The sequence below is a fragment of the Eretmochelys imbricata genome, chromosome 2, assembly GCF_965152235.1.
Source record: "Eretmochelys imbricata isolate rEreImb1 chromosome 2, rEreImb1.hap1, whole genome shotgun sequence".
In the NCBI taxonomy this organism is placed as follows: domain Eukaryota; kingdom Metazoa; phylum Chordata; order Testudines; family Cheloniidae; genus Eretmochelys; species Eretmochelys imbricata.
The window spans coordinates 135,609,574-135,636,587 of record NC_135573.1 but is presented as its reverse complement, the minus strand read 5'-3'; the positions used below and the strand labels follow the sequence as shown (position 1 = coordinate 135,636,587).

Below are 27,014 nucleotides of genomic sequence, written 5' to 3'. Positions count from 1 at the left end.
TAATTCTGAATGCCCATAAATATAAACTTGTTAGTATTATGGACAGTTTCTTGTCACTCAGTTTTTAACTATGTTCTTGCGTGAGATGGACATACTTGCAAGATTGCAAAAACCACTGGCAGTATATTTTTGCCTTGTCTACGTCTCTTTCCCAGATTAGATGGAAAATATTAGTCTGAAAAAACCATTCCTGACCCAAAAACCTAAGACTTGTTCAGCGTGAGTTCGGATCTGACATTAGTTTAGTGAATTAGCTAAAACAATCTGTTACACTCTGACTCAGTGTGTGTATTAGTAAAACAGTTAAAATTATTAAGATAAGTGATGCTCCGCTACATTTGCTCAGAGTGTATTATTAAGGAATAATGGTATGGAGTCAAAGGTTGCCTAAATGCCTGAACTCAATGTTCAGAACAGCTTCCTTTTTGTGCTTCATTTCCACTGAAAATGCTCACTTATGAATGACCTTTACTACTACTTAAACATTCAAATAGCGTAACTCCAGGATTTCCAGTCTGTTTTTGTTTGCTTTGATTCAAATATATTGCTTTGAGGGGAAGAAAGGGGACTAAAACTGGCCAATTAAGGTTCCTTGTGGTCTAGGACTTTTTCACTCATATTTTACGTCGGTGAGTGATTTAGGTCAAGATTTCAGTTATCAGTGATTAAGACCGTCTTGCTCCCTGCACCCTGGGCAGATAAGGAAGGTCTGAAGTGCAGAGCAACTCTTGTAGTTCTGCTACGTATGGAAGCCTGAGGGGATACAGGGCATGTAGGACTGTGCAGGTCCTCTGTCTGAAACAAAGTGCTTCAAGTACTCTGAAAATTGGGGTTGGGGTTCTCTCAGAATCTGCCAGCAGTAGCTTGGTAACACTGTTTAAAGTGACCTGGCTCAATTTTTAAATGGTTTATTTTTGGGGGTGGTGGGTTGCTGCATCTTGAGGCTCACCCCCTCCCTCACAGACACCAAGCACTGCCCAAACCCCCATACTGCACTGAACAATAGGATAGACTGCAGCAGCTACTGCATAAGGACACTGTCACTTATACTCTACCCTGCAAGTGGGGCATTGGGGGAGGAAAAAAGATTGTTCCCCTCTACCTCCCACCCTCAGTCTATGGAGAGCTGCACAAAAACCATTAACTTTGGCTTTGCAAAGGAGACGGAATGAGGGAGTAGGTACAAGCTCGTCAGAAAGTTAGCTTTTACTGATTGCCAGCAGATGTCGCTGTAGGCAAGAGAGAGTATGGAAAGTTTTAGAGCTTTATTTTGCCCTGTTTGTTCATAGATTCCATTGTGATGCTGTGGCCAAAAGAGCTGATGTGATCCTGGGTTGGGAATCTTCAGTAGCGAGGATGTTTTACTTCTCTGTTTGGCACTGGTGCGACTGCGGCTGGAATGTGCTGTCCAGTTCTGGTGCCCACAATTCAAGAAGGCTCTTGATAAATTGCAGAGGGTTCAGAGAAGAGCCACAAGAATGATGAAAGAATTAGAAAACATGTCTTAGAGTGATAGACTCCAGGAGCTTGATGTATTGAGCTGGATTGCAGTCGATATGTAGCTACATGGGGAACAAATATATAATTAATGGCCTCGTCAGTCTAGGGGAGGAAGGTGTAACGCGCTTCTATGGCTGGAAGTTGAAGCTAGACAAATTGACACTGGAAATAAGGCATAAAGTTTTAACAGGGTAATTAACTATTGGATCAAATTACCTAGGGTCGTGGTGGATTCTCCATCACTGACCATTTTTCAGTTAAGATTGGGTGTTTTTCTAAAAGATGTGTTCGAGCAATTATGCTGGGGAAGTGCTATGGCCTGTGTTATACATGAGGTGTCACTGGATGATCACAGTGGTCCCTCCTGGTATGCTGCTTTTCCAATTGTTACGATGTAAATCTGCTGTTCTTTAAAAGAACACGTTAAAATTAAATGTAAATAACGCCTGCTTTAGGTCCAGTGCCAGAGCCTTTATTTGACACAATTCTGCCCACTGTAGCTCGGGGGGGGAAGAGGGTTTGCCTGAGTAAGAACTGCAGAACTCAGCCCTTCCTCTGTTTCTGAACATTTTCCTTTTTGCTATAAAACATGGTTTAGTGTAGAAGGCAAAGAGCAGTCGTTTTAAAAAAAAAAAAAAAAAAAAAAAAAATCTGCAGCAAGTGTCTGCTATTTTGATAATACAGTCAAGGTTGAGGGCCATGTGAGAGCCTGAATTTTGTCCCCTCCCCCCCCCCCCCCCCCCCCCGCCTTTAGCCTTTTCTGGGATTTCTCTTCTGCAGCGGACTCCACTTCCCAGCATTGGCATAGCATTTAGGCCCTGATTCTGAAGTGCTAAATTTGAGTGTTTGCTCCAGTGAATGAGGTGGTTGAGTTGAAGGGGACTCTGAGAGTGAGAAATTCCTCCTTGCTGGCTTTGTGTTAGCTCTGGAAGCTCCTCTGCTTCCTGTCTCTGACGTTAGGCGACTGGGTCAGAAGTGGGTATGACTGGACCAAAGGAGCATACTCTCCTTTTCATGGTGTATAGCCAAGCAGGACTTGATAGAACAACTGCTTCTGTCCAGCTGTTGACATCGGTGTGAGCAGGAGAGCCGGCAGCGAAACAGCTTGTAAGAGAACAATCCTGGCGTGGGTTAGCTCGTGGTGTTGAAAAGAGGGGTGGTACATTAAAGGATAATCCTTAATTTTTCTGCAAGTGCCTTCGACATGTTCCCACAAACCCTTGCTAGGCCAGGAGAAGGCTCTCGGAGGTAAAGAGGCACAGTTGTTGTCTTCTGCTTTACCACAGCCTGATATTTTTGTTGTCATGGAAGACGCAGGGAAGGAAGGGTCTGAATCTAACTGAAGCTAAGCATTCAAAATACCCTCCTCTGTTCCTCAAGCATGTCACCCCTCCTAGCCAGAGCACATCTCCCCAAACAGAAGAGGGGTGGCAGCTTCCCCAGGCCTATTCTAAAATGGATCCTTGACTCCCTGTGGAGGAGGCTAGTAACTAACTCTGCTCCCCCCAGTGAGGAGGATGGGAATGATTTTTTAAAAGGCTCAGTTGAATTTAGTTTGTATCTGCTAAGGCAGAGCATGAAGCCGTTCCCCACCTACACTCCTGAAGGTCCAATGGGCAGTGCTGATGCAAATGGAAGCTGCCTCAGACAAAAGAGAAGTCAACCCATATGAGGTGAGCAAAAAAGGAGCAGGAAAACAGTGTGTCTTCCCCTTCTGATGGGTGTGGCTAGGGAGTTTTCAGAGTATGTGAAACCAATTAAGCAAGATGTGCAGACTATTTCCCCATGGGATAAGAGGTTGTCAGTACTGTTGGTATTCAGCCTGCTCAACCACACAGGTGACAGCTCCTTTAAGAGAGTTGCTGCTGCTACCCAGATATTACTGGGCTTATCTGTTTCAGCAGGAGCATGTTGGGAAATGTAGCCCCAGCAGGGATCAGGTGAGCAAGAAGAGTCATGTAGCTAGTAGGATTATATAAGGGAAGCCAGTAGCTCAGTTAAGAGAAGGGAGTGACTCCAGAGAGAAGGAAGGTGTGAGGAGTTGTTCAACATTAGTGTGCTAGGGAAAGGAGTACTGGGAATCAGCTGTCCACTTAGAAAACAGCTGAGAAAGGGCCACTGAGGAGTCTTGGCTTGGGATACAGGTGAAGATTGAGGAGGTATTTATAGACTGAGGAAGGTATGTAAAGGTGGCATAGGAAATGGCCCAGGGAAACAAAGTCAGGGCAAAGTGGGAAGTTAAGGTGGGGCAATCTACCTATAACAGAGGGTAGGCATAGGTCCCCCTATGCTACTGCCTCAGGAGATGGTGTGGTTATCTTGTTGGTGTTTGGAGCCCAGGAGGGTCCAGGCCAACAGAAGGGCTAAAGCCTCCATTGAAGAGAACAGACCCATAGAGGCAGAGCTGTGCTCTGAAGAGAGTATGAGGTGAAAGACTGTTTGTTTGAATTTCCATTATTTTACATTCGGGAAAGGGTGAATTTCCACCTCAGTGCTGTGACTCACTGAAGACCCCTACAATGGCCTAGCAGCCTGGGAGAAAGGCCTAGACAGATGCAAAGCCGTAGGGAAACTGAAGCAGCAGAGTCCTGAGAGGTAAGAACTTGTTACACACACCATGGTTCTTAACATCTTTCAATGCCTTGAATTCATGAGTTTAAAAACCAAAGCAAAAACACACATGAGTGAGATAAAGTAACATTATTCTTCAGAGAATTTAATCCCCCTTCCCCTGGTTTCCCTGACACAGCAGAGATTGCCATACCCAAACCTGAGACTGGACTTATTCTGTCATGTTACACCCCAGTCTTGACTTCTCAAATCTATCAGTGTAGAAACTTGAGGTAAATCCTAGCAGAATCCAGTCATTCAAGTCACTAGATCATCAGTGTCTTCCAGAAATGATTCTACAGCACAACAATGTGTAAGAGCAAATGATTTATTGCAAGAAACAGGGACATGGGAAACAGGAACACCAGCCATGCTCTAATTCCTCCAGGATGGTCTTCAATTTAATACAGGATTCAGTTTCTGGAAGATCATAGAAATGTAGGGCTGGCAGGGACTTAAAGAGGTCAAGTCCAGCCCCCTGCGGTGAGGCAGGACTGAGTAAACCTAGACCATCCCTGACAGGTATTCTTTGAGACCTCCAATTATGGGGATTCCACAACCTCTCTTGGTAGGATGTTCCAGAGTTTAATTACCTGTATACAGTAAAAGCTGTTTTATCTGGAACTTCACCATCCAGAAAGCTGTATAAACCAGCATTTCTGATGTTCATTGAAATTCCAGTTTATAGTCCGGTTGGTGTGGGGCAGAAGCAGCTTGGGGCACGGGGTGCTGGCTTGGGGGGCTGCTCATCTCGGGCAGCTCCCCACAAGCGGTGACCTGTCCCGGCCGCTCCTAGGCGATGGCATGGCAGGCGGCTCTGCGTGCTGCCCCTGTCCTGCTCCACCCTGAGCGCTAGCAATGCAGCTCCCATTGGCTGGGAACCATGGCCAATGGGAGCTGAGGGGGTGGGGGTGCGCCTGTGGGCAGAGTCAATGTGCAGAGCTGGCTGCTGCACCTCCGCTTAGGAGTAGTGGGACAAGTGGCTGCTTGCAGAGAGCCTCCTGAGGTGAGTGGCCCCCTGAGTTGGCACCCCGCTCACCCTCCTGTGCCCCAAGCCACTGTCCTGAGCCCCCTCCCACACCCAAACTCCCTCCCAGAGTCTGGGCCCTTGCACCCCCCCAAACTCTCTTAGTTAACTGGCATTTTTCACTTACTGGCACCCCCCCATTTACCCAACATGCCAGATAAAACAGCTTTTACTGTGGTTAGCAGGTTCCTAATATCAAATTGAAATCTCCTTTGCTACAGATTAAGCCCGTTACTACTTGTCCTACTGTCAGTGCCCACCATCCTCTTTATAAAAGCCATCAACATATTTAGAGACTATCTGGTGTCTCCTCCACCCTACCCCCATATATCCACCCTGTGTCCTGTTTTCTCAAAACTAAACCTGCCCAGTCTTTCTAACCTTTCTCCATAGATCTGGTTTTCTAAACCTTTTATTGTTTTTGTTGCTCTACTCTGTACTCTCTCCAATTTGTCCACATCTTTCCTGGTCTGGCATGCAGAATTGCACACACTCCTCCAGCTGAAGCCAGAACAGTACTGAGTGGAGGGGGACAATTATCTCCCATGTCTTATATACAACATTCCTGTTAATACACCCCAGAATGATGATAGCCTTTTTTGCAACTGTCTCACTTAGTTGACTCATTCAATTTGTGATCCCAATTACCCCCAGAGCCTTGTCCGCAGTGCTACCACCTAGCCAGTTATTCCCCACTTTGTAGTTGTGCATTTGATTTTTCCTTTCTATGTGAAGTACTCTACACTTACCTTGACTGAATTTCATCTTCTTGAATTCAGACCAAATCTGTCAAGGTCCTTTTGATTTCTAATCCCATCCTCCAAAGTGCTTGCAACCCCACTCAACTTTGCGTCGTCTGAAAATTTAATAAGCACACTCTCCACTCATTTATCCAAGTCATTAATGAAAATATTGAATAGTACTGGACCCAGGACTGACCCTTGTGGGGCTCCATTAGCTATGTCCTCTGTTTGATAGTGAACCATTGATTACTCATCTTGGAGTATAGTCTTTGAATCAGTTGTGCACCCACCTTATAGTAATTTCATCTAGATGGCATTTTCCTAGTTTGCTTATGAGAATATCACGTGGGACTATCTCAAAAGCCATACTAAAATCAAAATAATCATGTCTACTGCTTTCCCACTATCCACTAGGCCAGTAACACTCTGTCAAAGAAGGAAATTAGTTTGGTTTGTTCTTGACAAATACATGCTGGCTATTCCTTATAAACCTATTATCCTCTAAGTGCTAACATTGTTTAATAATTAGTTCCATTATCTTTCCAGGTATTGAAGTTAGGCAGACTGGAATTCCCCAGGTCTTCTTTGTTCCCCCTTTCAAAGATAGGTACTATGTTTGCCCTTCTCCAGTCCTCTGGGAGGTCATCCATCCTCCATGAGTTCTCAAAGATAATTGCTAATGGTACTGAGATTGCTTCAGCTAGTTCCTTAAATATCCGAAGGTGAATTTCATCAGGCCCTGCTGACTTGAATACATTTAACATATCTAACTATACTTTCACATGTACTTTCCCTATTTTTGGCTTGCATTCCTTTCCCTCCCTCCCTCCCTCCCTCCCTCCTTTTGTTGTTAATATTGTGTTGTGTATCTGGTTACCATTAACATGTTTAGTGAAGACTGAAGCAAAACAAGCATTTAAACACTTCAGCCTTCTTGATGTAACTCTCAGCCCTAAGTAGTATCCTCAATATATAATCACTTCCTTATTCTGAGCATCACATAATCCGATTCCAGAGGTCAGTCAAACTCAAGATTTCACCTGAGAAAATAGGATATCATGGAGATTAACCTGATTCTGCCTGTCTTCACCTTGGCACTGTTTGAACCTCTAATCTAGAAGGACCTGTAGAAGGACTCAGTTGAAACTGGCTTGTGTAGTACTTGCAGTACCAACTTTTATACCCAAAGTCAACATATCTTTTTACAAATCTCAAGAAATAGTACTGTTTTCATTTTGTTCTCGCCTGGAACATGCACATGAAATGTTGTGTGCTGTAGAAGTTCAAAAGCCTCCAAAATAACCTAAGCTACACTCTGCAATTTAAAGCACTTCAGCATTGTTCCTTAGCATAAATGTGTAAGAAAATATAATAATCCTCCATTGCAACATGGATGTGATGCTGCGAATTGGAGGCCCATAGGACTTCAGGCAAAACTATTCTAAAAAGGAACAAAACCCACCATCCAAGAGTGATTCTCACATTCTGGGCATGGAGAGTGTTAGCGTCAGAAGTGCAAAAAGCTGTGCAAAGTGTGGCCTGGAATCTGCAGGCACTGACAGATGCCTTCTGTGAGAGGAGAGTGTTCCAGCGAACAGTCTCCAAAGGAGGACCTTATAAGGCCCTTTCACCTTCTAAATCATTGTCCTCTACTGTGCCACATGGAGGCTTGGTAGAAGTATTGTGCAGAAAAATGGTAACTTATGTGCTTTGAGTAATGTGGGTGGGATACTTCGCTGGAGACTTGACATCTAACTCAGAGGATGACTCTCTACTGAGCCTCCCTGTTGGCTTAGTGGGTGGTTCACACTTTGTATTTATGGTGACTTGAAACTCCACAATAATTGAACTTAAGTGAGATGCTATTGGAAATTATTAGCAAAACATTGCTAGTTAAAGTATGTTTTCACCGCTTTGGAAGAATTCTTCTGGTGGTTTGTCAGATGGGTGCGGTCAACAGCCACAGCATCTCTTCAAAGCCATTGAGCTGGCCCTGATAGGAAGGGAAGAAGGAGGGTGGGCTATTTTTTATAAGTTGACTTTTTAACAGGAGGAAAAATGGTTTTCATAGAATATCAGGGTTGGAAGGGACCTCAGGAGGTCATCTAGTCCAACCCCCTGCTCAAAGCAGGACCAATCCCCAAATAAATCATCCCAGCCAGGGCTTTGTCAAGTCTGACCTTAAAAACTTCTAAGGAAGGAGATTTTATCTTTGGGGTGAACAAAATAATTAAGTTGTCCCATATGGTTTCACGTTTGTAACTTTGCAGGGCTTTGTGAGGGTACACAGCTGATCTTGAAAGCTTTTCTGAGGTCTGTGCAGTGCTTTAGGTGCTCATTGACTTCAAATTAGGTATTTGCATCTGGCAGGATCACACCTACCTAGAAAGCAATTGTAAGTGTCTCTGAGTTAACATCTCCAATAGAGAGGATATTTTACTTGCTTGACCCTGACATCAGAGGAAGTAACAGATGAAGAAATTTAAAAAGAAGCGGAATCATAAGCAAATTGTTTGAACTTTACTCAAAGTAAAATTAGAGTATGAAAGCTATTTGACAATCTTGGAGCATAAATCCAAAAAAGAGGAAAGCATAGATCATTTCTTTAACAATGCAAAAACATACATCTATGTTAAATACATAAACAGCACTCAATTTTAATACAATATATACTTTATGCTGACTTTAACAGTCACTTAATAATCAAAGGCTGTACAAACTTATTTTTACCTTGATGGTTTTCTTTAACCACCAGAGTCAAAGCAAAACAAATAGTGTGTTTACTAAAAAACCAAACTGACAGCTACAGCATATGTACAGATTATAGAATCCAATGTTTTTTGTTTTAAGAGAAATCACCTGGATTTCTACAAATGTGACAAAAATGATGCATGAGGTAAGTTTTTCAAATTTTAGGATCCCTGTACCATGTTTCCAAATGGTGCTCTGACTTGAAGTCTTTGGAAAATTGACTTGTTTAAGTAGTGATGGGTGGTCATTCTCTAATAATACCACTTTGTACGTGGCAAGCCAAGTACCTGGCCCTGAAAGACTTCTAGTGGTATCTGGTTTTGTCAGCTTTAGCCTTCTTTCTATCCTGCTGCAGAATTGTAAAAATTGAGCTCTTTCCCTAGAGATATGTTAAGTGAATTGAACTGGGTCACATTCATAGTGTTGCATCCCCTAAAGTATGGCCAGCTGCCAGCCTTGCCTTTTCCCATTTTGTCACTCTGTTGGCAAAACCCCTGCTTTGCAAAGGTGCTCCAAGCACAGAAACTGTACAAGTGTCCCTACTCCTCTTCTGTGAGCAGGCATGTTCCGCATCATGCTTCAGGGAGAAGTTCATCGTAACACCCTTGGGGGGGCCACTACTGTTTTTAAAATATTTACTGTGATGAAGCTGCCATTAAGCTAAAAAGTCAATTTTTGAGAATTCAAAGGCACAATTAGAACACAAGAATGTTGGTGGTGTAATATGCAAGTACCACTCACGAATCTCGCCTCAGATTCCCCTGCCTCAGAGGGGTGCTGTATCTCCATTACTATTTTAGACAGCAGCAGCCCTTGACATCACAAAATTTGGCCAAACCTGCCTTAAGCTCTTCACTGAAACTGATATTTATTGTGAGTCATTTTCCACAGGACACTTTTGTGGAACCAATCTTGACAGACCCTGTCAATACTTGTTCCCTGTTGTGAAATTAGAGTGCCACTCTCCCTCCATGTCCACCTTTAGGTCTCAGCCCTCCCTGCCCCACTTCTTTTAAATTTCAATGTTAGGGCTAAGTAGGGGCTAGTGCATAAGGAATGGAGAGAGGACACAGGGTGGAATGTGCTTCCTTCTTTCTTGTCCAGAGCCAAAGAGGCAGCTGTAACTTCTGCCTTGTGTTCTGGGCCCATACAGCTTGTGGTTGTCTGTCTAGTGCCCACAGTGAAATTAGACACCCTGAAAGGGAACAATAAGGGAGGGTCCTTCTGCACTGGCCTGGGGAGTATGGGCACATATATTCTGTACACTTTCAAAGGGTAGCATAGCTCCTTCATGCCTTAGGAGCTCCTAGAAACATCCTGCCTAAGACTGAGACAGCAAGAATACTCTAAGAGCTTAGGAAGCTGTAAAAAAACCCCACAGAATTTAGAGTTTAATTTTAGCCTGACGTTGGGATTCTAGATACTGGGGCTGTGCATGCTCCTCTGATGCTCTGCCAGAAACAGGAGCAATATGAGGGGCTGGATAGGCACAAGCCCAATTGCTAGACTGAGATCCCTGTTTAAAAGAGGCAAGATTTTCCCTACATCCTCCATTGAGGACCTCTTATCAGATTGCAAGGGGAAGGTAAGGCCTGAAGCAGGCAGGGGAGAAGTTACAGCTCTTAAGCATTGTTCTACAGTGACTTCCTGCCCCAAGTCCTGCTTGAGAGGAGTTCCTAACCTTTTCAGAGGACAGATTCTGGGGAGTACACCAGCCCAAACCACACAGACACCGGTCATCAGCGGAGCATCCATAGGCCCCAGTTATCAAGCAGGAAATACCTTAGGTTGCAAATTCCTAGATTTGATCTCAAATTAAACACCAACAAGGAAACTGACAGATCAAAACTTTACTAATGTAGCAGTGGGGAAATAAAACACCACCCACCTTCTATGATTTCTTTACTCTTCCCAGTTTAAAAATAGAGGCTGAGGTCCTAGTCATCTTGTGCGTTTGCAATACAGTAATATACAATATATTGCAGCAAGCTTAGGTCAAGTCTGAGTTTAAGCAAAGTGCACTTTTGACTATATTACTTAAAAACAGTGACTAATTGTATATATAAAAGCTTGTTGATCTACACTAATATGTAATCAGATGCCACCTATAAAAAGGCATATGTATGATCACCTTTTTGATCTACCTGCAAATGAGGAACAAATGGGTAACGGCTAAGAAAATATTAAAATTATCAACAGTAGCCTCTCCATCATTTCACTATGGCTTAGGAAAACCCCCTCAATTCTTTAGCCTTACTCAGAGGCTCCACCATAATTACATTAGCACTTTAGTTCAGTGATAGTGATATGGTATCAATCTCTCTCCCATACGCACACATACACACCTCTAACCCCCACCCCCCAGGATCATTCTAGTTTGAAGTGATAGTATTTCCAAAAGAACTGCCAAGCTTTTCTTTCTTGTGCTTGCTGAGTTGTGGGTAAAGTGGTTATTATTCCAACTATAAAATAAGGCGCCTCCTAATATTTTTAGTTGTCTTTGGTACCTGATCTATTTCCCCCACCCTCCCACAAGTAGTGGCATCTATATTGTGGCAGGGGAAAATTGAAAAGGGAAAAGAAAATGACAAGCATGCTTGTGAAAACAAGGTTTCCCCCCAGATTTTCTATAGGTCTTCCTATACTATCCGCCAGACAGTGATTGATCCAGCAGGGGGGGGGTCAATTTATCCCGTCTAGTCTAGATGCAATAAATCAACTCCAGACTGCTCTCCCGTCGACTCTGCCTGCATCTCTCATGCTGGTGGAGTACTGGAGTCGACGGTGGAGTGTCAGCAGTTGACTCACTGCAGTGACTAGATTTAAGTACATCAACTTCAGCTACATTATTCTCCTCCCCGCCCTCCCCCCCAAAAAAAACTGTAGACAAGGCCTAAGTGTGCTGTTATGCCCTGTGTCACAAGGGAACGTTTTCAGAAATGTGCTTTTAAAAGTACTCTGGTGATGTAAAGTTTAAACTTGCGGGGTAAACCAGGTTTAGCGCTGCTTTGCATCATTAGAACAGCAAAACACCGTCAGACGAAAGTAATGAATCTGGACTAATACTTCGAAGATGAATATTCACTTTTCAAATCTCTCTCTCCCTGCACTTATTTCTTTGTCCTCTTTCCCAACACAGCACATTAAAGTAAGTTCTTTTCTGGATCAATTTTTAGTTTAAACTTTTTAATCATTGCACTACTAGACATTAGTCACCACAAGGACTATATTTTCTTTCTTGGCTTAGGCTCTCTTTGTTTGATGGCTTTCCTTAACAGGAGCCTTCAAACTAGGGAAGGGAAGAAACTGAAGATGACAAACAAGAAACAGAGAAATTGGTGAGACACTACTAATAAACATAAAAGACTGAGTTAAGCCGATAACTTACTCTGACAAGGTCTTGTATTGCTAAAGAGGAGTATTTTCCCTGAAGGGTTTCAAAGACTGTAAAAGCATATAGAAAGCACTAGTATGCGTCTTACATTTTGCCCATGCATTTCTTGGTGATTATGAAATGTTGAGCTTGATCACAGTGGAGACTGAAGATCATGCTTTAACTACAGAAGAGAGACAACAGCCAGCAAAACTTCAGTTCACTCTGTACTACTCTGCCAACATACCTCTACTCTGATCACCACTGTAGAATGAGAGCACTCGGCAGTCATGGCCCACTGAGTCTCTGGCCTCTTTACTGAGAGGGTACTAATTACTGCCAACTGGGATGATGGTTATAGTGACATGGGCGCCTAGTTACTGAGAAAACTGGACTCAGCGCTCCAAACTCATTTTTACACGGCTCACCCACAAACTATCAGAAAGCTACATTCAATCACTGAGCCATCCGTTCCCTCCCTCTTCCCTACAGTTCAGTTGTAGTTTAGACAGAAAGAACAATAGTGTTGTCACCTAGCATATTTGTGTTTTCCCTGTGAGTGACAATAACTGTGTCACAATTGTGATGACCATCTTCATGTATAACTGAATCATGTCACAGCTCCCAAAAGACACGTATGAGCCTCTATTCCATATGGACAGGAGAAGAGTAAGACCCAAAAATATTGGTATTGTACCACATGTACAGTGATGGGTAGTGGAAACTCTTGTCAATGGGGATTTGCAGAGGTGTGACATTATTTATTGATCTGTCGTTGTGGTGGTAACAGCATGATTTTAAAAACAAAGTAACATTTGTGGAAAATGGTAAAGATAAATACCACTAGCGTAGTGTGAGATGTGATGCTAGGCTAATTTTGGGATGTGGGAAATGCCCATGATCCATTGCAGTAGAATAATCACTTAAAATCATTACAGTTTTTTGCCTTTTTCTTAATGAACATTAACATGGCATTCCCTAACCCATGTAAAGCTAACTCCTTGCAAAGGGATAATTATGTAACACTCTTTACTTGCAAACTGTAAAGGCTTTAATGGCAACTGCTGTACTAGCATGATTCTGCCTGAGTAGCACTTTGCAGTGCTTCAGCCCTGTTCTCACCAAACGCTATGGCTCAATCCCCTTTTTAAAGAATATTTTCTCCCTGCTATTAAAACAAAAATTCCAATAAATATTCCCAGTTCCCAGCACCAGCCAGTAGTTCTGTAGTCACTCTGAATACTGAAGAAGTAATGGTCCTGGCCAAGGTTTTCTTTCACTGAAGCTTCCCTCCTCGAGCACCTCTCTACTGCTCGCAGAGCAAAAATGGCAACCCTCAGAAAACAGCTTGGGCCCCCTTTGAACCTTTGATTGGCTGTCCACCTCATGTAGTTCTCGCTCTCCCTCAGCCTCTGACTGGATTCCCATAGAACGATTTTTCATTCCCCTTCAGCCTAGTAACCTGGCAGGCTCCGTCTACAGGACTGGTTTCTCCAGCAGAAGGTCATTCAATATACTTATTTAGAACACTTCTTAAAAACTGCCTGAAAGTCCATCTAATATTAATACTATGGTGTTCATGGAGTTTTATATATATATATCACACACACACACACACACACTAACTTCACCCTGGTAACAAATGTAAATAATATAAAGAGGTTTTTGAGTTTCTGCCCATTGCTGATTAAACTGTAAATTAAACGCTGATAATTAGATTGACCAGTTGTCCAGTTTTTAAAGGGACAGTCCCATTTTTTGGGACTTTTTTCTTATATAGGTGCCTATTACCCCTTGCCCCCCGTCCTGTTTTTTCAGTTGCTATCTGGTAACCCCACTGATTATCCACAGCTGTGTTTAATCTGTCACAAAACCTGTAACTGGACACAGAACTGACCCTTTCATTTTATAATTCCCAAATCTCTGCAAACTGCCTTTAAATGAATAGAGAATTTTGTAGCCTACTGATAGCAGAGAGAATAGGTGACTGATTCTTGTCGACCAAATCAAGGGCAAGGCCAGCCAATGATCCAATAGTACATTCTGGCCTAAACAGTGCTAGCCAGCTTAAATTGCCTCCTATTGCCAATGACAGGACATTTCTAAGTACTGGATCACAAGTCTCTAACAAAGCAGAAATCAAAGCAATCTCACTACACTGTTTAAATAACAGAAACCACCCTTAAAAATGTTGAATTTTAATGAATAACCTTAAACACAAACATTTCTTTTCATGCATCATGGCTTGCTATGCACGCCTAGCTTCATCAACCAGCTGCCTATTTTAGACCCCTTTTGTGTCAGTAAGATGCTGCCATGACTAAGCAGAAAATAATACTGAGGCAGACAGCAAGATCTGTTCCTCAAAGGAAAATATAAGACAGCAAAATAAATGAACTCAAGCTGAAAAGAAAACCCATAATCCTCTGTTATTCCCCCAGTCCTATGACCCTGTGTGTGGAGCTCTAGCTATCAAGCAGACAGCTTATTGATCTTTCCATGCACATCTGTGCAAGAAAAGAGGAAGCTGAGCTGTCTACTGGGGACCACATGGTGCCCGGTCCCGCACTTGCCAGGAAACCTAGAGCCTTCTCCATCAAGCCCATTGTTCGGTAAGACTGAGAAAGCTGCTTCAGGCAGTAACAAATGTTCCTTCAGTATCAGAGAGTCTGTAAAGGAAGGGCTCAAACGAAGTAGCATAACCCTGTGTATATATTTAATATCCACACATCTCTAAAAATCATCGGTCATCAGCACTCGTCTCGTTTTCAGTCATGTAATGCATGTTCACACTTGGTCTTACACATGAGCTGCAGAATACAAATCAATTTTGTTCCTCTTGTATAATAGTTTAATTTCCATAATTTAGTAATTTCCAACAAATATTAGTATCCCCCTGCAGGTTCACTCATGAAAATATTGTACCCTGGTTCTTTACAGTGAAACCTTCAAGGGGATAACTTAATGTTTGCCACAGTGATAGCGTACTAATAATGAGATAACCATGCATAGGGGAATTCAGAAAAGTCCTTTTACAAAGGAAAAGGTATTGGGTAAAACTTTCAAAGGTGCCTAAATGATTTAAAGCACTACTGACTTTCAATGAGACTTTGGTGCCTAACGGACTTTTGAAAATTTTACCCATTAATGCCAAAAAGTGTGGCAGAAGTGTGTGTTTTTCATAAACCTCATGTAGGTGCACGTACAACTAATACATGTTCACTGCAGTACAGACTAGGTATCCCATTGTCTCATGAAGTTCTAACTTAAACCATCTAGTGTCGAAACATGTCTGTTACTGCAAAAACGCAATTTAAGGAAATGCACAACACACTGGAAATGGGATTAAACAGAATCTGTTCCACTAGCCACAGCTAGGGCTATAAGAGAACATCTGAAATCTTGCTCAAACCCTGCTGTTCCTTGATCATGGATTATTTTTATAGATTCAATATACAAGGAGTATTAAACATTTATTCTCCACAAATTGAAATTTCATCTGAGTTGCTACACTAGCTTAACACTTCCAATTGTGTCACCAAGAATTTGGCATTTGCCATATGCTAAAACTTCTAGCTAAACAGAAAGCTTCAGCATTTAAATATTAGATTTTTTTTAATTTTTACTTTCTTGTTTTTGTAGAATTTTAAACTACATAAATATTTAACGCCCACAAATATTCAAAAACACTGCTGCTTAAATTTCTAGTTATGTACCAGAAGAAACATTACAATAAAATATTTTCTCAGTTTAGCTCTGCTTTTGCCAGAAAAACTGCATGTTGAGAATTTGAACACAGCTGTACTAGAGAAAGCAAAATTATGGCAATAGAGAAGACCTTGAACTGGTCACTATGGTCTACATCAATCTATATACAGGGTATATACACCTGGCCGTGTGAGTCTGTACTCATGAATTTTTATGTGTGCACAGTATTCATCCTGCACAAAGTTGATTTGTCCGAGTTTATTTCTTTTACTGTAAGGAATAGTGGGAAAAACCTCCAGATAGCACTGAAACCATATGGATTTCATTTCACCCTCCTGTGGCACTGTTTTCAATAGCAATGGACTGATTTTTGCAACTCATTCAAAATTTCATTTTTTATCTTAATACATTTGTACATATAATAAACAGTACAAACTTTGGAAATAAGATGCAATGGTCACTGATACAATACGTTTCACTACTGGTATAACCAATACATGAGCAAACATATTGTATCAGAGACATTTTTAAGGAACTTGGAAAAATAGGAAGTGTACTGTAGCCTAAAATAAATTACACAATATACAATATATATATTTATACACATGTATGTATATATACACATATTGATAGAACGTTTAAAATAAGTTTTTAGAGTTGATCAGTTCTTTGAAGTGTAAGGACTACCTGGTAAGTAATCTAGAAACTGAATTTGTCCATAATTAAATAATAATTCACTTCTAAAACTTACAAAAATATACTTTACTAAATAAGATTTAAAATTCATAATTTAAGGATGCATCATATAGGATGAAATTCATTGTAATACACATCACTCATGTGAAGGCCCTCTGTGCTATTTAAGCCGCACTTAAACCTAACAGTGCCTATCTTGTTCACACTGTACAACACTTACTCATGTGGTGAGCAGTTCATTCCCATGGAACGATTCTCACAAGGGCTACTCAGTGTGAGCAAGAATTGTAGAATTGGATCCCTAACATAGGACTTCAGCGTCCTGGCAGGCACTCAAACTTCTCCCATACTGATTTTGATTTACTTTTATAGGGAAACAGGTTAAAGCAATATCCCTATATATTTAATAGGGCTATATGTATTAAAGGACTATGCCATGGTGTACTTTAAGTTATATGTGTGTTTTTGAACAAAGATTGTAGAAATAATTGTATAGCAAACTGTAGTGTAAAAACTAATTATACATAGAACTTATGTCAGACCAGTGGACCAGAACTTTGGTAAAGCTTTTCTTCCCTTAGAAAAGAATCTTGGGTATGTCTACGTTGCAATAAATCACCCACAACTGGCTGTGTCAGGTGACTGGGCTTGCAGGGCTTGGGCTGAGGGGCTACAAAATTGCAATCTAGACATTCCAGCTTGGGTTCCAGAGTCTGGGCTCCAGCCCCAACATCTACACTAAAATTTTATAGCCCCACAGTCCGAACCCCAGGAGCCTAACACAGACCAACCCTGGGTGTTTTATTGCAGTGTAAACATACCCTTAGATGCAACTGCACCACTCTACCAACTGCTGTACCCTCTTCAGGAAAGGAGAACGGAAACTGGTCACAAGGAAACTATGTGTAGGACTTGGCACCAATGTTCTATAAAACTTCTTTCTTAAATGCGTACAATTTTTGAAAAATCTTGCATCTCAGATAACTTCTTAATAAAGGCTAAATAGCATTCTTGTCCTGTATTTCTCGCATCCCTTTTATTATTTTTATGTACCATTTGCTCACTGGGGCTCATGCCTTCCTACCTTGTTTTGTAACAATATACAGCATAACAGCAAATGACAAGTGAAAACAAACATAATGGCCCACCGTGGTACATTTGTTTAGATAGCGAAATCATTGTCAAGCGAGTAAAATAAAGCTGCATTTTCAAAGGTTGTTTTTTTAAAATTCTCAACAACAAAAAGGAAAAAAAAGAAAGAGGGAAGAAAGGACGGCAGCAGAGTCAAGGGCACAGAGACACACAGCAGGGCTTTGGTTGACAAATGCAGATTGCCCAAAGAAGACGGATGCATATTGAGGAAAATGCCCTTTTGTGTGATGCAGCCATATCTTTTGTGTTTGCATGGAGCGAGAAAACAAAAACAAGCAAAAGCAAAGACCTTCGTTTAGGTCCCTCATTAGTGTGAGCATACTCAGTATGCTAGAGAATTTATCTGAAGCCTTTTAAATCAAGGCCTCTTTATTACAAAAATAAAACCAAAAAAAAAAGGATGAGAGAAGAAAAGATGCTGAAGTGTCATTCTATGTGTCCCTGTAGAGAACAATCATGTCCTGTTTATTATTCATTCTCTTCTCTCATTTCTACGATGTCTGTCATTTCTTCTATCTGTGGCATGTCAGTCATTACTGAGTCTTCGCCTTCCGTAGCAGTCTCATTTTCGTTCCGCTTCTTTTTCTAGGTCGAAAAGAGGTTGTATTCATAAGCACATGACCATCTATATTGTTCATTGTGCATCAGCTCACTCCTACAAATGGCAGGCCTTATCAGAAGGAATGTGGTCTAATATTTAGAATGCAACATTCCTGGCTTCCACTCGTGGTATGCTACTGATTTGTCATGTTAATTTAAAAACTTCCTTTAACATCCCCATGGGTCCATTTTGTCCTCTGAAACACAGGTATTATTGTTGCCTCTGTCTCAGAGGGGTGTCGTGAGGCAAGTGCTTCAGGGTAACTGGAGGGAAAACACTATGTACAGAAAGTGAAAGGTGCGGTTCTAAATTCCAAAATGTCACAAGTCAGGAGCACAAGAGGTAAAAATAGTGATGTTCACTAGTACAGTAACATTCTTCTCAAAGACAGAAGGTGATATTCCTTTTCGAGAAGAGGGGGAAGGGGCATTTGACCAAGGCTCCACCACACATATATTTACATAGAGGAAAACTAAGGCACTAGGAAGTTAAGTCACTTGGCCCAAGCTCACAAAATCAAAGGCACAGCTGGGAACAGAACCTAGAATTCCTGTGTCCTAGTTCAGAACACTTAGTTAGTATTGTCTATGAGAAAGTGACAAAAGCAAAGACCAATTCCCGTGTAGTGTGTTTACCTGTTGACCCAAGCTCTCTGCTCACTACTGATAGGAGAAGCCACTGTCAGTATGAGGCAGGCCACTTGTGTTCCCAACATTCTGCTGTTGAGCACATGTGGCTTAATGTCTGTCTGTTGCATCTGAAGACGTGGGTTTTTTACCCACAAAAGCTTATGTCCAAAAAAATCTGTTAGTCTTTAAGGTGCTACCGGACTCCTCGTTGTTTTTGTGGATACAGACTAACACGGCTACCCCTCTGATACTTGTCTTTTCAAGACAGTCATATGATTCATGCAGGATGTTTTGGATGAGTAAAACCTAAGATGCCCTCAGCCCCAATACAAAACAAGTTGAAGCATCTGTTCCTTATTATCTGTTTCTCAGCAGGCTGCCCAGTCCTTATTGAAAACAGTTGTAAAACTCCCCTCCAAAACCCACTGATATCACTGATTCAGCTGAATCAGGCATATTAATAGAGCAAGATTACGAGGGCGGTGTATACAGAAAACTGGTTTGTGGCTTTCAAACATTTTACCTAGATTTAATCTTTTAGCTGAAAATAAACTGACACGCAAAACTACTGTTGGTTGTGCCATTACCACATTGGCCGGTGAAGAGATCATTTCAGATTCATTGGACTTGTAATAGTTATACCTGTCAGGCAAATGTGATCATCCAGTTGTTACCACTTCATTATACTACAAAAATAAAGTACTTCATCTGAAAATTGTGGAGGTCAAAAATACTGGAGGAGATGTGACAATTATACCATGCACATCATACAAATATTAGTGTAAACAGAAATTTGTTGTGAAACTACAAGCCAAGAATAGCTTGGGATAGAAGATTTTTCTTACTATTTTTAGTGAGCAAAGAAAAGATTAATTACAACAGAGAGACAAAGTTCTCTATTTACGCATGTGTAGAGTACAGCATGGGCTAAGGAAGTGTGAATTTCTCTGCTCTGCTGATGTGCCTCAACCTGTTCTTAACTTCTATCAATGAGCTTGTAGTTCAAAAGCTTTTAGATAGGTTCTGATTTCATAATTGTTGATAAAAGCAAAAGTGGTAAAAACGTGCAGGGCTTTTTGATTTTTTGCCTGTAATGGAAAATTCTAAATTAAAAAAAAAGAAAAAGCAGCAAGGATTCTTTTCTCTACACTCTCCGACCACAACTGTGTTTAGCTAATTAGATGATTGATGCTGTACTACTTCTAACAGGAGTTATGTATCAAATACCTTGTGCATACCCTGAAAACGTATCTGTAAGGGTTCAATCCTGCAGACTCACTTATGCACGTGAGAAACCATACTCACATGGGGATTCCCTTTGGCCCTGATCCTGCAAACACTCCTCCTACCTATGCATAACTTTTTTCATTTGAGTCCTCACTGAAATCAATGGAACTAGCCATGTGAGTTAAGTTAAGCATAAGGGTATGTAGGACTGAGGCCACTGAGAGATGCATGAATTCTCCACATGAGTAAAGTTTCTCACTTGCTTAAAACTTTTGCAAATTCAAGCCTGTACTTTGAACGTGTGTGTGTTTGTGTCGGTGGAGGAGAAAACCCATCTCCATCCAGTTAAGTGAATATTTTATTCAGGATAAAAAATAAAGCCAGCACTTTTTTGCCCACCTTCCACATGGCCTTTACTCAAAAATTGTGTTTTCTACACAACTTGTCACCTTACAGAAGTAGTTATCCATGTTTGTCCTGGTCACTGGATTCTACACAACCAGTTTCCTACCTGTTTCCGACAGACGTAGCAAGCCGCTATTGCAACCATGGTAGATTCTCCTACAAAACCAGCTAGAAGTGATCCTACTCCTAGGGTGGCTCCATGGACTCTGAGAATAACAAAAAAGAAAAGGTAGGATTTAAAAAAAATATATAAAATTACACTTTCAGTAAAATATTGAACTAATGTATTTTAATGAACAATTTCTACACAAGGCCTAATGGGGCAGGTATTTAATATTTTCTGGGAGAAAAAATCCAGACACTGGTAGAGAGAATAACTGATATATTACCGTAACATTTGCTTCCTAAATAGTTTCATTTTTTACTATAATCTGTTATTGCCTGAAAACAAGAGGAAACCCATTATGAATCAAATTCTGCCCCAAGACAAGCTAAATATAGAATTTAATTGAGAATGATAGCTCTGCTGTAGACAATAACAGTTTTTTTAAAAAAAGAAGTCTACAGAAAAAAGATACCATTCCCTATATACCTATTGCATAGATTTTTCAGAAAAGTAAGTAATTTCTGTGTAATTCTGATAAGTTTTCATAGCATCCCGTGGGTATTGGTTTCATCTCTCTTAACAGCTGTAGAATTTTCAACAAGGGCTAATAGTTACATGCCTAGCTAGAGACAGGAGGTGGCTGGAACTTTGGAAGTGATCATTTACAGGAGTTTGAAACTATTTTGGTTTTATTTTAGTCTCTGCCTTTGGTGGAGACACAAAGAGTTAAATAAGGGCAGCTATTAAGTGAAAGGAGAGTGACTCCATTAGAGTCGTGGTGAGTGGAGTAACTTACCCTAAGTAAGGCAGCACAATGAGACTAGTGATGAGGACGATGATGCGCAGCACTGAGCTGGGTGCCAATACAAATGTCTTCTTCAGTGTCATGAGCCAGCCAGTCAAGTGTGCTCTAACTGTGACTGTCAGAAAAAAGGAAGAAAAAACAATCAAAATATGTAGTAGAAAATGAAGGAAGAGAGAGAATTTTTTCATGTTAATAATGATACAGACCTCCTTTGTAAAGTGCTTTTCGAGCTACTGGTGAAAAGCGCTATTGAAGAGCGAGGTATTATTATAAATACTATTTATTTAGAGTTTAGCATAAAAAAATACGAACACCATGGCCTTGTTTACAGTTGCTTTGCCTACAGTGAAACTGCCTTAACTGCAAACTAGACTGGAAGTCCAGAATTGTTTTAGTGCTTTTAATTGTGCAAAAAGCAGTCTGAGGTACAGCAAACTTCCCTCTGTGTGAAACTGGCCTGCCAAAAACATTTCACAAGAAGATAGTTTGACTCCATTAAAATAAAAAACAAAATAAAAATGTGTGTGTGACAATAATACAAATACATCTTAAACACCTCTTCCATATGGTAGGTGCATTCTCCTCATTAAAAATGCATAACCCCTTTTAAGGTCAGGAAGAAAGGATACCTAGATGTGTCAAGTGGGGAACAGACTTCCTGAAACAGAACTTCATGTTTGGAGACTATAATCCTTACAGAGCTGTGCTCTTAGATATATATTGATCCATACAAAGAATATCTAAGACTCTATACAATGTAGCAGTAACACATGTAGGTTATAATATTTACATCAGCATTTTAATATTTGAGGGAAATATTTTGGCTAGTAGTGTAATAAACATCCATATAATATGAAGGAGAGCATTCCGTTTTATTGTTTGCATAGCAGTAGGACTTGTAGGCCCTGTTCAGTATCAAGATGTGTTGATATTGTGTAGTTGTCCAAGATGTTGTACAAACACACAGTTAATTACAGTTGGGCAGAAACACACAGTGCACATTCTCAGGCACCTATAACAGATACAGGTCAGCTTTTAGTTTTCCCACTGAGTCCATTTAAGAAATGTATGTATGCTAAATTTGTCTCCATCTACCAACAGCTGACTCAAGCTGACTCTTGAAAAGCTGTGCTAAGTTTTACTTTGGTTGTTTTCAATTTATACGACATTTATACCTTGAGCCACATTCAGCCCTAGTGTCAACTGGTCTGTATTTTTACCTGGAACTGGGAAAAAGGAGAAGATGCGCAAAGGAATGACACACAGTTCTGCAAAGGCAAAATCGACTCCAATTATGTCAACTAAAATCTTCTCTGATGCATTCGGAGTCCAAAACATCAAAAAACAGAGCTGGAAAAGAGAACCACATAAACAAAATTAGGAAGAGTTTGCATAGCAAAGCAAGGAAGGAGAAGGAGAGAGACAGGAGTCCAGCTACTAATCTACAGGCTTAACTGATCATGCAAGTATTTCCTGTATTAAATGGAGGAAAGTGATAGGTGCAGTACAATAATATTTGGCATTTCTACAGCATTCAAAGATCTGTAGTATCCACGGATCTCAGAGCAGGTTATAAACATTAATGAATTAAGCCTCATCCCTGTAAGACTGGCATATATTATTGGTACAGATGGGTAAACTGAGATACAGGAAGGTTAAGTAATCTGCTCAAGATCACATGAAGAATTGATAACCCAGAACTTGCCAGTTCTGACTCCTAGCTACCTCCTTTAACTACTAGCCTACATTACTGCCTCTTCACATATAAGCCAAAGAAAGAAATAGTACACCAGGCAAATACCAAGATCCAGCAGGTTATGAATCAGTCATAAATTAATCATGGATGCACAGGAAAATTTAATACAATGTAACTTTACAATATTTGGATTCTAGAATTCCTGGCTTCTTCACATGTAAAGGGCTAGCCAGATGCTAAACTAAGTAGAAATCGGGGAGAAAAGGTTGTGAGAGGTCATCCAAGGAATCTTTCCCCTTACCACGAGTCAGAACAATCCCTGTACTTGGTGAAGTGCTGAACATTTACAGCTCCCACTGACTTCAAACCAAGTTGTGGGTGCTTAATGGCTCTGAACACCCAAATGCTTTTACCACAAAGCATAAAGCAGAGTAACAAAAAGAAAATAGATTCAGATCTTGAAAACTTTCTGACCTTCCCTGAAATAAATCAAAACAGCAGCCTCGGAAAAGAAAACACTATCACAAGTTCTTCCTGAAGACACTGAGGAATTATGTTCTTTTGTTTTGAGGACTGCATTCATATAACCCTCCTGATGGATACGATGTCAAGTGGCTCTTAAGTATCTGAATGCAGTAAATTCCTAGCTACCTCCTCCTTTAACTACAGGAGTTGGGGGTGGGTGGGGCTTAATTCATTAATGTTTATAACCTGTTGTGAGATCCCTGGATGCTACAGAACTTTAAAAGCTGTAGAAATGCCAAATATTATTGTACTGCACCTATCTCCTTCCTCCATTCCAAATACAGCAGTAAAGAGTATAAAAATAGTGCATGTCTTCTGAGTTTGCCCACAAACACATACAGATGTACAGGCACTCACAACAGTCACTTAGGAGTAGCCGAACAGTTGTATACACAGAGACGCTGCCATCAGTATAATGGTAGTAACCCCTAAGACAGCTCAAGAACCCCCAGCACATAGCATTCCTATAGTGTCTGTCTGCAGCTTGTTACATACATTAGGATGATCAAGCATGATTTAAGAACTTGAGTCTACAGTAGACAGAGTGCCAATGTTCAGAAGCACATAAACACAGATTTGAATAGCTTAGATTTGAAATTGCCTCCAAGAAAGATTTAACTTTACTGCTGCTGATACCAGTACTTTAAAAGGTATAGAAATGTGTCTGCTTTTATCCTGTACAAAGCATCAATGCATGTTGGAAAGCCATGGTAGCCTGGCAGCCATAATGCCTCGTACGGTGAACTTGTCAGATATTATCATTTAAGAACTTTTATGGTTAGTCCGGATTTGAACGGAAAATGTTAAAGAAAATGCACCATGTTTTAAGAAGTGGTGTGGTGGCTCAATACATAATGCTCTTCCCTCTCAGCAAGCATTAAACCATTGCCCCAGCGCAGTGGTGGGAACTCTGTGCAGTTAGCTGTTCCATCTTTGGGATGAGATACAAAACGAAAGTCCTTACTGGTGACATTTTAAAGATCTCAGGGCACTTTCTCCAGACGTAGGGACAGCAGCCCTGATGTTCACACCATTGTTTAACTCTGGCATGTTCCTCACACCTTGTAATTTAATTTGTTTTTGTTGTTAAAAATAAAGTTAGTTATTTTTCATCTTCCGCAAGAAAAGGGATGCTGAGAAAGAGTGATCATAAATAAAACAAACCATAACTAGAAGCCTTAAAGCATGCCAGTCTGTCAGACTGCAAGACAACAGAACTGAATTTACTTTTCAATAAATCAGAATCTGATGATGCCCTCAGTGTCTAATTGACTCTTTTTTAATCTATGGTGCGATTTTATGGCCCTTAGCAGTTCTCCAGTTATATGACCCACATGTTCTTCCATATATTTGCAGTGAAACTCTTGCGTCATTGAAGTCAACCGTCAAACTCCCGTTGACTTTTATGGGGCCAGTATTTCACCCTTGTTCTCTAGTTGCGTACCAGTGATTGTCTTTTCTAATTAACATGCAAACAGACACTCTTTTATTGACAACACCAAGTAAATAGAGCCCTGCACAGATACAAAATTTACTTCCACAGATAGGATATGAATTTTGTACCCACGCAGGGCTCTACAAATAAGTCACTTGACCCTGTGCTACATGCAGAGGCATCTTCCTGACAGCTTAAAGGCGTGAACAAAACCACTTACTTCAGTCTGCTGAGTTAGCTTTATTTCTTCTTCTCATGGACAGGAACTCAGGGTGGGATTAATTTAAGCAGCCTAAACCTCAGACTTCGGTGCCTAAATTTGGGATTTAGGCAGCTAAATTCAAGTTTTAGGCTCTACTGTGATTCACAAAACTCCTGCCAAACACTGTAAGCACCTAAACTCTGAGCCTAAATTTTCAGAGTAAAAATTTCCTAGGTGCCTAAGTTTCTGCCTCTGAGCATGTGCATTGCTGCCTCACTCTAATAGTCCAGAGGCTTGTCTCCCTCCCAGAGTAATCCACTAACCAGAGGAAGATAGGCAGGCAAACACTTATCTCACCTGTGGGACCTGATCCAGTAGGCATGCTTAGCGGCTGCCTACTGGATTGGGGCCCATTCACAATCTTGGAGTGGGGTAGTAGCCTTATAACTTTTAGACCAGTGGTTAGAGCACTCACCTGGGATGCAGGTTCAATTACCCACCTCTGCCTGAGGGGAAGAAAGGATTTGAACAGGGGACTCCACTCTGGCAAGAGAGTGCTCTAACCACTGACCTATGGGATATTCTGATATCCTTTTCTCCTCAGGCAGAGGGAGAAATTGAACCTATGTGTCTTACCTCCCAGGTGAATACTCTTAACTACTGGGCTAAGAGTTATAAGATAGGCATCACCACCGATCTTCAGGCTGTTTTGTGTGGAGTGAGGCAGGTGTTTCATTCTCACAAAAAACAACTTAGGTGCTTAAGTCACCTGACTCCAGGAGAGGGTTTCCAGCTCTGCCTTCCTGCAGCCTGGACTTAGGCATTAAACTCTGTGAATTGGTGGGGTAGGACAAATCCCTCTCATCAGCATCTCCCTCTGGCTAACTTAAGCAACTCCCCACCTAGCATTCTGGCTTTTGTGGATGGCATTCTAATGCACCTCTCTCCCCATTCACTGTAAAGGGAGCTTAAGTGCGTAACTCAGGCTTTGAGGATCGCAGTGTTTCTGTGATTTTCTAGGTGCCTAAAAGTTGGGCATTGTGTTGCTCAGTGTCCCAATGCCTAAGCTGGTTTGCACTGCACAGTACAGATACTAATAGCTGCATAGTGACCGTATGAATTCCTGCACTGTGGTCGTCATTATTAGCGAAAGTGCTGTGATGGGCATACTGTACAGTTTTTGAGAAACAGCATAAAGTTGCTATGCAGGAGAGCTTTCTGATTGACTTACCTATAAAGCCTAATGGAGAAAATAACTTAGGGCAAACACAAGCACAAATCAAACCTTTCATTTTATTGCCCGTGCTCAGACACCCACACTGAAGTGAAATAGCCGTAAAGTGAATTGTTATTTATCTTTGAAAAGTCAAAGTTTGAACAGTGAAGTTTTAATTGCACTAACTTCAATGCACTTTTCTGCACAGATAGCTGGTCACCTTGAAGATGACCTTGCTATTAGAAAACCAGGGACTGAACTACAGAGAACATACATAGATAATGGAAGTCAAAATTCTAACTTTTTCTTTAATGTTCCTTTCAAAATTACAGTAATTTTATTATGTGTAATAAACAAATAAAGTATGAAGTGATAAGAGACTGAAATAAATTCAATCCATTTTTTCCAGTAAAAGTTCTCTTTTAATCAGAAACACTACTCATGGCAAGCAATTTATCTACTTTCATGGTTAAAGAGAACATATTTTAAAACCACCTACGTTTTGAGAATGACAAAAGCTGTAATTTTAATAGCAGTGTAACTTCTAGCTAAAACTGCAGTATTCTGTGAAAAATTAAGCAAACGCTGTAGGGTAAACCTGACACCT

At 40.9% G+C, this 27,014-nt stretch overlaps 1 protein-coding gene across 1 annotated transcript in view; it reads right to left on the bottom strand.

The window, feature by feature from the left end:
• Positions 1-16,980: 16,980 nt before the first annotated feature.
• ANKH (ANKH inorganic pyrophosphate transport regulator) overlaps positions 16,981-27,014 on the bottom strand; it is a 139,239-nt gene continuing 129,205 nt past the window's right edge. The window contains exons 10-13 of the mRNA XM_077810774.1: positions 22,554-22,683; positions 21,325-21,448; positions 20,529-20,628; positions 16,981-18,145 (exon numbers count right to left, since the gene is read on the bottom strand). Coding sequence (XP_077666900.1) covers positions 18,029-18,145; positions 20,529-20,628; positions 21,325-21,448; positions 22,554-22,683 — 471 coding nt within the window. The 3' untranslated portion in view covers positions 16,981-18,028. The remainder of the gene's footprint in view (positions 18,146-20,528; positions 20,629-21,324; positions 21,449-22,553; positions 22,684-27,014) is intronic.